The 14,165-nt window shown below is 43.2% G+C and overlaps 1 protein-coding gene across 1 annotated transcript; it reads right to left on the bottom strand.

Annotated features, from left to right (window-relative positions):
- Positions 1-242: 242 nt before the first annotated feature.
- Positions 243-13,404, bottom strand: LOC310679744 (coagulation factor XIII B chain-like). The gene is made up of 6 exons (XM_083445396.1): positions 13,205-13,404; positions 11,276-11,452; positions 9,970-10,158; positions 8,487-8,663; positions 5,264-5,912; positions 243-1,694 (listed from the first exon to the last, which is right to left on the bottom strand). The coding sequence occupies exons 1-5, from the start codon at positions 13,263-13,265 to the stop codon at positions 5,719-5,721; spliced, it is 798 nt and encodes a 265-aa protein (XP_083301522.1). The 5' UTR covers positions 13,266-13,404; the 3' UTR covers positions 243-1,694; positions 5,264-5,718.
- Between the last annotated feature and the right edge of the window lie 761 nt (positions 13,405-14,165).

Below are 14,165 nucleotides of genomic sequence, written 5' to 3'. Positions count from 1 at the left end.
CATTGCGGCAGCCTTTGGCTATGTGCAATAAAACTGACTGAGACCACTGAGCGAGTCTTGAGCTGCCCAGCACAGGGGGTGAGGAGGACGAGGGGGGGAGAGGCGCCAAGAACATCACTAGCACCACAGCACCAAATATGCTTAAGATGGCCTGGCAGGCACCACTTCTCTGCCAGTGCCAGATGTTGCAGGGCACACAGTGGTGGCAATGGGTCGTACTAAAGGAATTATAATATGGATAATTAAAGGTTGCATTGAGCTTTATTCCATGAAAGAAGAAAGGGTGAATCTATCCCACTCACTTGAGTGGACTCAAAGCACAAACAGTCACGTAGAAAAAACAAGTTCCTGCCAAGTAAATTCCCAGGAAGAATGCAGATGTAATAACTTGCCATCTGTTTGCTTTTTAAAAAACCTGATTGTGAAATATTAAGAAATGCCACATTCTGGATGCTTATCAAAATAGGAAATATTACATTGTTTCAAGATCCCAGTTTCATGGATTTTGCACATAGCTGTCAAGCGTCCCTTATTTGGCGGGACAGTCCCTTATCCCAGCGCCATGTCCGGCTGCTGTCCCTTATTGATGATGTCAATTACTGAAGGTAATGGGGCCCTTTCTATGTCCAGCTGTCCTTTGTCAACAACAAATTGCTGCTGTTTTTTTGTGTTGAATATATGCTATATGGTAATTTATGGACCTAATAGGTATCTAAAGCCATTTTCATGCAACAAAATATGTATTTTATCAAAGTAATTGTTGATCCCTTATTTTGGCTGCTGATCCCTTATTTTCGAGGCTGCTGGTCCCTTATTTTCAAATCTGTAAGTTGACAGCTATGATTTTGCACTGTTGCTTTATCTATTCACTTCCCTATTTCAAGGGGGGCTAGTTCACAACAGCCCTCCTCCAATCATTTCAAATACTATAAGTGAAGACAGCAACCATGTTAAGAGAGATGTTGAAGACTTCTTTGTTTCAATAGGCTTTGGGGAGCTGGCTGCTTTTAATGAAGGGGCTGGTGCTGTGTTGTTTTATATAGTTTCTATATAAACTATATATACGTCATTTTGAAACCAGCTCCCCACAGAGCACATCTTTAGGGAACTGGCTTAAGGCACCAGGCCCATTGGCAGACTCACTCTGCATTACAAAGATGGCATGATGGGTAGCAATATCAACCCCACTGTGTGGGAATCCCTTGTAGTCAACCACAGTGCTGAAGAGACAGACAGTCAGATTGGGCATCCATAGCAGGGACCAGAGGAGGAATAACTGCTGGGAGGAACACAGAAATAAGAAATGCAATACTATATCTGCCACAGCACAACCGGATGCCTTTATCAGCCCCAGAAGCAACAAAACATGTCTCTCCCCTATCGGTCTCTACAGCCATAGCAGGCGCTGTAGCTCTCCAACTGTTTCACTTCACTCCCAAAAGTGCATTCCTCCATTGTCTCCCAAGACAGACAAATGCTAGCAAATATATGGTTTTAATTCTATCATGTTTAAGTTTTTGAATGGTTCCCCACCCCCCACCCCACCAAGTTAAAAGTTGTGATCAAGCTAAAAATGGTGGGGCATAAATATAATACAATGATGATGATGATGATGATAAGCTTGGAGTACTGCAATGAGCTCTACATAGGGCTACCATTGAAGGTGACCTGGAAACTACAACTAATCCAGAATGCTGCAGCCAGACTGGTGACTGGGATTGACCGCCAAGCACAATTCAAAGTGTTGGTGCTGACTTTTAAAGCCCTAATGGCCTCAGCCCAGTATACCTGAAGGAGCATCTCCACCCCCATCGTTCAACCCGGACACTGAGGTCCAGCTCTGAGGGCCTTCTGGCTGTTCCCTCACTGTGAGATGTGAGGTTACCAGACAGAGCCTTCTCGGTAGTGGCACCCGCCCTGTGGAACACCCTCCTAACAGATACCAAAGAAATAAACAACTATCTGACTTTTAGAAGACATCTGAAGGCAGCCCTGTTTAGGGAAGCTTTTAATGTTTGATGGTTTATCAAGTTTTTAATATTCTGTTAGGAACTGCCCAGAGTGACTGGGGGAACCCAGGCAGATGGGAGGGGTATATTATCATTATCATTATCAGGAGGGGTGTACGGTATGTCCCATCCCCAAAGCCCATGTGTGCAACTGCCCACCTCTTTCTGCACATTGAGCTGGAAAGTACAAATTATTGGCACCATCCCAATTTCTAAGGGGAATGTATTTCAAAGTTTGGGTGCCACCACCCAGGATGGTGCTCTGAGTACTCCTTAAATTACCTTCAAGGGCATGTGGCACCCCTGCCGTGACAAATCCATGCTTACCATGGGAAATCATCTATGTTCTGCTGGCCCCGATTGTGGAGACGTAGCTGTTAAAGGCATAAGAACCACATTATCCATAGTTTTCCCTGTTTTCCTCTACCTGTCATGGATCCCACAGGAGTGTCATGGAGTATCCTGAGGAGAAATGTTTAGAGAGTTGGAGCTGGAGGGTCCTGGGGAGGGTCCAAGCATTTTGGTGGGATCACTGCCATAACTCCAAGAAGTGTCCAATCCCACTGAGGGATTCAGGAGCCTGGGAGATAAAGAGCAGGATACCAGGGAGGGGCTGAGCAGGTTGCAAAAAGAAGTCTCTATAGCAGCGGACCCACCTCACTGAATGCCCCCTGCCACAGGGCTGCCTATGGCTCCACCTCCTCCTGTCAGTGAGGAACCTGCCCCTTCTGCGGAGCCAACTGAGAGGAAGTCTGGTGCCAAGCAAGCCTGTGGGTCACAGTTTGGTGCATTCGTATTCCCATAGCTGTCAACTGTCCCTTATTTGGCGGGAAACTCCCTTATCCCAGCACCGTGTCCCGCTGCTGTCCCTTATTGATGATGTCCCTTAAATTTCCTGGGTTTCAAAGGAAGCAGCTCCTCTCCCTCCCTCCCTGCCAGCCAGGGAGGAGGGAGGATCCAACTGTGTTGCTTGCCTGCATTGCTCACCCAATAAGGAGTCTAAGAACGACTGGGGGGGTGGAGCTTTCGTGCCTTGTGCCAATCAAATTGGCCACGTTGCCTGGGGACTCGCCTTTGCTCAGCGCTTCCCAGCGGAGAGGTGATGGTGGTTTTCCTTGCTGCATCCCCTTTGCCGGGTTGCTGCGCTGTGGGAACCACCACTTGAGTCTTCATTTGACTGCTGGCTGGGCTTTCTGCCTTTGGCTCAGAGGGGCTCAGAAGTCGAACATACCTGTGCTCTGAAAATCCCTTATTTTGGCTGCTGATCCCTTATTTCTGAGGCTGCTGGTCCCTTATTTTCAAATCTGTAAGTTGACAGCTATGCGTATTCCTGAGCCCCCACCCAACTGCCCCCGATGAATTTTTTACTTTCACCACAGTACAGCACTCCCTGCTGCCTGCTGCTTTTTGCTGTTTTAACCCAGACACCTCCTTACAACAATATTATGTCATCATATAAGTGTCATTCTCATTTCATTCAAATTCCTGATGTGGACTTTCTTTGGAAATACTCTATCAGAGAGGAAAGAGGGTGTACCTTCACAGTGCAAGGATTCGAGTGGTAGAATAAATATTATGCTTTGGTTGGTGCTGCTTTTAGTCAGCAAATTACGCATCCTCTTTCTGAGATTAGCAGAAAAAGTATTGTGAGGTCTCCTTTCTCTTCCACCTCCTGCCTCCTTTTTTCACTTCCTTCTCAGCTCCAACTCCTCCTAGACAAGGGGCTTTTTTCTTTTTCTTTTGGGGTTTCCCCCTCCCAGCTCTCTTCCTCCATATACCTATTTCATTTCCTCATCCCTCTAATATTTGTTGTTCCTTTACCCCATCGGTCAGAGAAACAAGCAGCTACAGCCAGACTGGGAGAAGCAAGAAAACAAAACAAAGCAAAGGACTCATTGCTTTGCTACCAAACTTATTTTACTTTTGAGAGGCAAAGACTTCAAATTGTATGGGAATCAGATTTAGGCCACCCAACTGAAGATCACAAATGGGATGGTATCTGGACCACTCTCCCACTCAAAACCACCTTGGTTTACTTACAGGAGACCTTGCTCAACATCCAATGGCATTGAACACCAGTTAGGCTGGCAAAAAATAATCCCTTCCTTTTTATGTTGGAAGGGCTGCGGAAAGCTTGGTTCATTTATTCATGTTTGATGGGAAGACCCTCATGTTAAATTTTTTTGAGTAATTCTTCATTATATCCTCAGCTACTGGCCAACCCTTTTCTCCAAATCCTGCCGTTGCCCTACTAACTTTGGACATAGACTTAGGCTCCAACCTGCACCACAGCAAACTAGTAGGCTTCTTACTGACTGCAGCACGATTAGTGATAGCTTGGCAATGGAAGAAAAAGGCAGAAATACCCTTGAACATACGGGAAAATAATATATGGGATAAAGCACTGTCTGAGCTTCTTAACAGGCAAAGGCATTACAAATAGAGACACCTTCCAAGGAACGTGGACCCCTGTCTTTAACTATGTCAATGACCAAAATCAAGAACTTCTTATACCAGCTGCTCAATATTCTCAGCGGAGAGGTTGCGTTAAGTATTATGTTTGAATGTGTAAGTGTATGTCTAAGAGACAGTGGATGAAACCAACACCATCAGTTGCACTGCTGGATAAGTGTTTAGTGGTTATTGTATTCGTATTTATTTAAAAACCAATAAAAATTGTGTGTTGTTTTTAAAAAAGGAAAGTGCAAAAATCAACAGTGACAGGCAAGCACAATAGCTTAAGGGGGGGGGAGAATAATTAGTCAGCATGCTTTGCTTTCTCCCCCACCCCCTTCAAATTAACCTCTTCTATAAGTTCTCGGTTTGTTGTGTAAAAGGGCTTTGTGGTGTCATGTGTTTACTTGCTTGACACTTACTACTTATGCAATTTCCAACAAAGTGCAAAGCCTCCTACTCCCAGCTGAGGATGAAAGTGCTTCCTTCCAAGCAGATGTCTTCTCCTTTTTCTTTTTCCATGGTTCATTTTACATATCATAAATCCCTGCATATTTTACAAAAAAAAAACCCTATACCATTCAGTATTCCATTCACCAGAACTTATTTACACTGTTGAATTTATCCTGATGCTGCCAGCGTATTCAGCTGTACACAGTTATTTCCCATATATTCAAAAAACGTTTTCCAATCTTCTCTAAACGTATGTTCTTCTTGTTCTCTTATTCTATATGTTAAGTCTGCAAGCTGCACACTTTCTGTCAACTTAAGTGGCCATTCTTCTTTGGTTGTGACCATGCTCGTTTTCCATTTTGGGGCTAACAAAACATGGGCCACAGTACTGGCGTACATAAATGACCTTTTCTGACACCTGGGAATTTCAGTCTGAATTATCCCCAACGAAAAGGAGCAGTTTCTGACATGAAGCGCCAATTCAGTGGGACTGATCCAGCTCCCATGGGGAGTCAGGGGCATCGTAGAGCAGTTAAGAGACCTGGAAGGAACACCATGCATTGCATAGACAGGAGGCAACATTGGTCTGACTCTGGCACCTGTGAGGTCATGTGCCCTTGGCCAGTGCCGCCACCCGGCTATCTGAGCTAGTCTGTGAATTGGGGAATCGCTTTTAAGAAGGGTAGAGCCTTGATGAGGATTTGGAAGAAGTCGTCTTCATATATCGGAGTGAGACAGCAAGCAAACCCCTAAAGTATTTTAGATAATTCAGGAGGGATCACCGAGAGTCAAGAGCTCATCATTATCCTGAGATACATGATGGAAGATCCATGTTCCCATCGAGACACTTCCTGATTGAAGGAGCTGAGATGATATACCCTTCCCTGCACAGAAATTCCAATGTACGATTGTGTTGAACCAGATGTGAATGTCTCCGACCTCCAGACAGAAGCAGTTGTTTGGAATCCAGCTGGTTTTTTGTGATCCTGCAGGGTGCTGCAAGGGGTTAAAAAAAAAGCAGTTAGTCTTCTGGTCTTCCTGGAAGACCAAAACTTCAGTAAGGAGTGGGGAAATTTTACAATGTACCTTAAAAACCACTGTAAGCAGCTGAAAACATTAGCAGGATTGCAATAACACTTGTATTGTAGCAAGAACTATGGATACCATGGAGTTATTAAAAAAATGGTTTGTTTAAAAAAAAGATGCAGTAGGAAAGGTTTAACAATAGAACCCACTGAGGGGAAGGTTGGAAGTCCATAGATTCGGGAGAATCTTAGAAGACGGACTTTTTGGAGCTAGCCGACCTGACTGGAAGAATCCACGACCAGAAAGAAGAGGAGTATCAAGAAGACTGGAAGAAATTTAAAGACTATTTAGACATATGCTGTAATATACGATAATTTGAAGTCACTTGAAAATATCAAATAGGCTTAGGAATAAAATAAGAATGATTTGTTAAGCATTATGGATTTTGAACATTAAGAAAAGACTAGAAGATAGTAAATTGAGGGGGTTAATTTTATTTTTAGAAAGAGGAGGTGAACTGTTACAAGGGGATACAATGAAATTCAGTTAGGGGGGATTTGAGGAAGTCAGTTAACAATGGAAATTAAAATGAACTTTAGAAGGAATATGTGTTTATATTTTTGTTTCTTTTCTTTTTCTTTTTTAGTTTTGTAATGTGTTTTCTTTTGTATGTTTTATATGTTATATTTGTTAAAATCAATAAAATTTGGGTGGGGGGAAAGATTCGGGAGAATCTTGTAATTTTGGATGTGTGCTGATATGATTGTAAACTTAAATATGCAAAACCAAAGAAAAATTATCACGAAGAAAAAGAATCTGTTAGTTTTATTTCATTAGCAGTGCCTCGTAGTCGTTTGTTTAGTGAGAGTGGTAAGTACCACCAGTGGCGTAGCATGGGGGTGCAGGGGGGGCCGGACGCACCGGGCGCAACATCTGGGGGGGGCGCTCGCACTCGCAGCTCTCTGCCCCTACCTGGCTCACTCTCTCTCACTGCAGTGCTGGCTGTGCAAATCCGATCCAAACCGCCGGGTCGCCGCCCACTGTGGAGGGGGGGTGCCGGGCATGCGGTGCGGTGCGGTGCGGAGAGAGAGCGAGGGACTATCTGGGGGAGGGACAGTGCAGCGGGGGGCGCAAATTACTTGCCTTGCCCCGGGTGCTGACAACCCACGCAACGCCACTGAGTACCACACTGGTCCAAATGCAAGACCCTACTAATAGCCTGCACCTGTTAAATTATAGCTTCAGGTTTTATACAAGTCAGGTTTGGGGAGTGGGGAGTGTGGCCTCTATTCGGACCAATATGGTAGCATCTGTGATTCCTCCTTCATTTATTTACTCCCCTTCACAAGAAGGACGGCCAGAGAAAAACAGGCTGCAATTTACCTAGACAAATTGGACTCCCTACTTTTTAGCTGTTGCTATAGATGTTGATCCCCTTCATGGATCACTGCCTGGTCGTGGTGAAGGGGCTTGAATAACTCAGAGAAGCTATGAGCTATGCTGTGCAGGGCCACCCAAGACAGAAAGGTCATAGCCGAGAGTTTAGACTAAATCTGATCCACCTGGAGAAGGAACTGGCAAACCACTCCAGTATTTTGCCAAGAAAACTCCATGGAGATAAAAAAGGAGAAGCTTTGAGGAGAAAGGGAGAGTTTCCAAGGCATGCTCTGGTTCATGGGGTCACGGAGAGTCAAACATGACTAAGACGGCTAAACAACAATAGATGTTGATAGTATTTGGGGTAATGACACAACTTATTCCGAATCCTTGGTTAGGGTGACAGAAGAGCAGAGAAAATCCGTATGCTCCTTAACTATCCCATGTGCTCTTCCACTAACCGGGAATCCCCCTCTCTTTATGTATTTAGTTATTTTGTAATTTTTTTACACTGCCCACTAACCAATGTTCTCTGGGTGGTTAAAAATGAAAGATTACAAAAATAAAAATGAACAAACATCCTGAAAAAATCAATACAGAATAAAGCTAAAGTGCAAAACTAAATAAATACATGAAATATATTTTGAGAGTGTCCAAAGTCTTAATTCTCACAAAATTAGATTTTATTATCTTCCTCCTGTTGGAATTCTAAGTAATTCTGGGCAGACAGTGTCTCTGGGTTGCATAGCCAAACCTGCATGTCTCTCTCATTGCACATCGCACACTATCAGTTGTACATACAGCTGTACATACAGGGGTATGATATTTTAAGATATTTTATCCACCATCGTGGCACTGAACTCTTAATTATTTGGGGGAGGTTAGCAAGAACCAGTGAGTATCAGTTTGGGATCAAAAGAAATGTTCTCTTTTTTCACAGGGCAAAAATGGCTTTGCTGCTTGAATTGTAAAAATAAAATTTTGATAAAGTGTTTGCACAGAGCCTTGTAGCGTACCTGTCCAAGGCAAAGTCTCTTGAGGATTGCACTGTGAGGTTTGCTGCTCGGAGTCTTCTCAGATTTGTGAAACAGCCCTCAGAATTTATCCTAGATTTCATTCTTTCTGACTTAAAGCTTCATGTTAGCATACAGAAAACATGCCCCTTACCCAGACACTTCAGTGGTTCTGTCCAATTTTGTCCATTGCATATCATCCATCCAGATCCTTCCATCGCATAACCGGGGTTGCACCTGTAAAATGCCCTTATGCTCTCGAATTCCTGAAACTGGGTTCTCACACTTCTTACAGTCTCTGCAAAGTCCACTTCAGGTGGTTCTCCACAAACTGGAATGATATTTCGTGCCAAGATTCCATCATCATCATTATTATTATTACTACTATTATTATTAACAAATTGCATTGCAATTCCAGGATTCCATCTTTATTACAACTCAATAAGCATGACAGCTTATGGTTTTGTTTTTTACAGAGGCCTCATCAATAGGTTTTGTGCACGTTCCTGGTTACTTTGTTTTGCTCCCCTTGTGTATTGCTATTATTTACCCGCCCATCATCCTACTCCATCCCACAGCAGAAGACCTTGCAGACGTACGAGGTGTACTGTGGGCTCAGGAACCACTTTTAAGAAAGGACAGAAAATTAAAAGAGGTGTGGGAAAAGGAGACAACAGGGCAGATAGATAGTCACAGCTGGGGGAAATTATGGGAGAAACGTACGTTGAAAATGCTGTTTGTAAGAATAAAAGAAAATTATTATAAATTATTTTGGAGATGATATTTAACACCAGTCGGATTAAATCAAATAAACAAGGAATATCCAGGGTTATGTTGGAGGGGATGCCAGGAAACAGGGAATTATGTTCACATGTGGTGGGGGTGTAAATATGTACAATATATATATATATATATATATATATATATATATAATATAATATATATAATATAATATAAATATATATATATATAAATATATATATATATATATATATATATATATATATATATATATATAGCAAAGGGTGTTTAAGGAGATAACAGAAATCACTGGGTTAAAGCTGACTGAAAGTCCAGAGGCAGCATTATTATCAATTAACGATGAGGTGGAAGGTTCACAGGCTATGAAGGACTTGCTCACAAATTTATTGACAGCTGCACAAATTATCATAGCTAGAAAGCGGAAGGGGCAAGCAGAGTATAAAATGGAAGAATGGCATAAAAAGGTATGGGATAAAAAGCGATTAATGATAAATTAACATGTGCAATTAAGGTAAGACGGGGAATATGCAGGAGAAATGATTTGGGGGAGATATGGAGGGTGTTTGTAGAATTTGTACTGTTAAAACAAAAAAAGGGTCAAACCACCGCAAGAGGTGTGGAAATTCTGGGAGGTTGGATAGTTACAATGGAGTGGTCTCGGCGGTGGGGTGCACATGTTTATTCTTATTTATTTATGAGAAGAAGAAGAAGAAGGAGGAGGAGGAGGAGGAGGAGGAGGAGGAGGAGGAGGAGGAGGAGGAGGGACAGAATCTGTAGGAGCAATTGGACAAACTGGCTTTCAAATATAAAATTGGGATAACCTTGAGTATTTCAATAATCCAAGAGGAATTATCAAGTGTTGAAAGCTCATTAACCTGAGATGCATGATGGGAGATCCATGTGTCCATCGTTACACTTCATGACTGAAGGAGGCCGGAGGATATATCGTTCCCTGCACAGGAATTCCAATGTCCCATTGTGTTGAATCACATGGGAACGCCTTCGGCCACCAAACAGAAGCAGGTGTTTGGCATCCAGCTGCTCTTTTGTGATACTACAGGGTGCTAAAAGAAGAAGGAAAAAAGGGCAGGTGTTTTTACTGTAGTTAAAGGTAAGGTAAAGGGACCCCTGACCATTAGGTCCAGTTGTGACCGACTCTGGGGTTGCGGCGCTCATCTCGCTTTATTGGCCGAGGGAGCCGGCATACAGCTTCCGGGTCATGTGGCCAGCATGACTAAGCCGCTTCTGGTGAGCCAGAGCAGTGCACAGAAACGCCGTTTACCTTCCCGCCGGAGCACTTTGACGTGCTTTCGAACTGCTGGTTTGGCAGGAGCAGGGACTGAGCAACAGGAGCTCACCCCATCACGGGGATTCGAACTGCCGACCTTCTGATCGGCAAGTCCTAGGCTCTGTGGTTTAACCCACAGCACCACCTGCGTCCCTTTTTACTGTAGTTAGGGTAGCCTAAACTCAACCTTGGAATTTACAGATGGTCCAGCTTTCATCATGTCAATGGGAGAAAACGAATAGGACATTAAAGGCTTCATTGTGTCTGCATATCCAAATTCACTTAACTTATTCTTTGATTTATCTTCTGTATATTTATACTCTTATATAGCTGCAGGTTATTACAATAATCCTGCCGGTGTTTTTATCTGTTTACAATTGATCTGTAAATATTCAATAGACCATTTCCATTCTTTTATAAAAAGTTTGTTATCTTGATTTCTTATTCTTCTGGTAAGTTTCGCCATCTCTGCATATTCCATAAGTTTTTGTATCCATTGTTCCTTTGCTGGGACTTCTTCTTCTTTCCATTTTTGGGCAAGTAATATTCCTGCCACTGTAGTCATGTACATGAATAAATTTCTATGCAATTTAGGTAGTTCTATCCCTATAATTCCCAGAATTCTTTTTTGGGGGCCCAATTCTCATTACTTTCTCCCAGCTGACATCAGCCATGTCCCTTCACTGTTGTACTGCTGGCACCAAGCAAAGTCCTTTTTAATTTCAGCAAGCATTTTAGATAAGTTTTTAAATTTTATTTTATTATTGTTTATTATTTTCATTATTTCTGTTAGAACTTGCTGTAAAATTTGGACGTCATTTCAACTTTACCAGTTTATGCCTTTATTATCTTAGCCTTTATAATAAACAAGCTAACAGAATATAATCTCTTACCCAAACATTTTGGTGGTGTTGTCCACTTTTGTCCATCGCATGTTGTCCACTTGGGCCCCTCCAATATGTATCCCGGGCTACACCTGTACTGTACTCTTGCATTCTCAAATTCCCGAAATTTAGTTCTCTCACCTCTTACCGTCTCCCCAAAGTCAACTTCAGGTGGTTTTTCACACACTGGAATGATATTTAGCATTAACAATCTGAAGAAGAGATTTGACAATAAATTATATATTGTATTTAATTCTGTTTCCAGGATTATTGCCATTTGATAAGCATGGCAGTTTTTACAGAGGTTTTGTCAACAGATTTTATTGGCATTCCTGGTTATCTATTATCCTTTGTATTGCTCTCCTTGTAAAGCTGTTCTTATTCCTTGCCAGTTGTGTAAAAGGCTGTGAATCTCCTTCACTGAAGACTGATGATGGTGGTAGTGTATTTATACCCCACTCATCGGGATGGGTTTCCCTAGTCACTCCGGGCAGCTTCCAACAAAATATTAAAAATACAATAAAACATCAAACATTAAAAACTTCCATAAACAGGGCTGCCTTCAGATGTCTTCTAAAACTCAGATAGTTGTTTAAATAAATGCAGGAGGGCACGATGCTCTGGTGTCTTCTTGTTTCAGCCCTAAGCTACTGCTTCTGATCAACATAGCATAGAAGGCTGAAGATGGAGGTTATGGATTTTTTGAGGATGATGTTCCTATACTGACACCACCATCTAATTCAGGTCGATACAAAGGGAAAACCCATATTTATCATGGCCATATTTATCATCCATATTTAGTCATGGCCAGCATGACTAAACCGCTTCCGGCACTACAGAACACTGTGGCGGAAACCAAAACACATGGAAATGCCGTTTACCTTCCCACTGCAGTGGTACCTGTTTATCTACTTTGTTGGCAGAAGCTGGGACAGAGCAACGGGAGCTCACCCAGGATTTGAACTGCCAACCTTCTGCTCTGGTCAAACCTCACCTGGAGTACTGTGTCCAGTTCTGGGCACCACAGTTCAAGAAGGACACTGACAAACTGGAACGTGTCCAGAGGAGGGCAACCAAAATGGTCAAAGGCCTGGAAACGATGCCTTATGAGGAACGGCTAAGGGAGCTGGGCATGTTTAGCCTGGAGAAGAGGAGGTTAAGGGGTGATATGATAGCCATGTTCAAATATATAAAAGGATGTCACATAGAGGAGGGAGAAAGGTTGTTTTCTGTTGCTCCAGAGAAGCAGACACGGAGCAATGGATCCAAACTACAAGAAAGAAGATTCCACCTAAACATTAGGAAGACCTTCCTGACAGTTAGAGCTGTTTGACAGTGGAATTTGCTGCCAAGGAGTGTGGTGGAGTCTCCTTCTTTGGAGGTCTTTAAGCAGAGGCTTGACAACCATATGTCAGGAGTGCTCTGATGGTGTTTCCTGCTTGGCAGGGGGTTGGACTCGATGGCCCTTGTGGTCTCTTCCAATTCGATGATTCTATGATTCTATGATTCTATGATTCTATGATCGGCAAGCCCAAGAGGCTCAGTAGCTTAGACCAGAGCACCACCTGCTCCCCTTCATATTTACCACTTTTGGTCAGCTCTGCCGTAAGGTATTAAGACAACTGTCTCATGCAGCAGGTGCCAGAGGCGACGGCAGCCCCTGCTTGTTCCTCCATCCCCATTCCCCTCCAGTGACAACATGGCCTTGCTTGGGCACCCTCCCTCTATCTGATCAGGTGACCAGTCAGCTTTTGTACATGGAATGGAAAGGGAGCACCACACTGCCCATTGCTTCAGGCAACAAAATGTCTTGGACCAGCCCTGATGATCACCAGCCCACCCTCTTGCATTCTTCACCAGTTAATCCTTTTGATACCAAGCAGAATGGCCACCTCCTTTCCCCCTGGTTAAAACTGCCTTTTTATCTGAACAACTTACCATTTGGGGAAGTGCAGGCTGTCCGCAGAAGCAACAGAACTATGCACCTCAGCCGGTTCATCTCAGGATGTCAGGCAATTTTCATTTGATCTGCCGCGTGTGGTCTAGCTCCGAAATGCTCAGAGGAGGCTAAACAAGAGTCCAAGGCCTGAGATCAACTCCCCCTGTTGTAGTTAATGGTTTGCCACAACACTGAGATATGCCTTCTTTGGTGACTGGGGGAAATAATGGGAGGTGGAGGAAATCGCTAAAATAAGCATTTGCTGTTGAAAGGCTCTGTGGGTTTCGTGTTGCAATCTGGGCAGCAAAAGAAGCAAAGCTAAACTGGGAACATGAGAAGCTGTCTTGTTGTACCAGATCAGATTTTTTGCTCAGTATTGTCTGACTGGCTTCAGCTCTCGGGCAGGGAGATCATTCGTTACCTGATCTGTTTAATTGAAACTGACAGGGATTGAATTTGGGGCCTTAGGGGGGGCAGAGCATGAACTACAGTCCCTCCTTCAATCTAAAGATACACACACACACACACACACACCCCTTTCCCCTCTGGCAAGGAAAAATCCGATCAATGCATTGGGATGTACTTTCCTTAGCTGGCTGAAGCTTTTGTTGGGGGGGGGGTGTCTTATTCTGAGATGAGCTAGTGGCTCACCTTTACTTCAGCTATTGAACATTCATTTATTTACTATCCTATTTAGATCATACTTTCCCACCAATATGCACAAGGTGGTCTACATGATTCTCACCACCAGCATCCAATGATAAAAATAAAGAGGATGCAGTAACATGACATGTAAATAATAGGGCAGCCTCCAACTTCATTGTTTTGAGTCAAAGGATCCTAGATCTCTGGATAAAAAACTTTCTTTAGGAACTGGGTGGACTGGTCATGTTGTACAGATGCCTGATTATCGTCTTCCAAAGAAACTACTCTATTCCGAACTTTAAAATGGAAAGCGTA

The sequence above is a fragment of the Podarcis tiliguerta genome (genome assembly GCF_965153285.1).
Source record: "Podarcis tiliguerta genome assembly, chromosome: 6".
NCBI lineage: Eukaryota > Metazoa > Chordata > Lepidosauria > Squamata > Lacertidae > Podarcis > Podarcis tiliguerta.
This window is presented reverse-complemented; position numbering and strand designations above follow the sequence as displayed.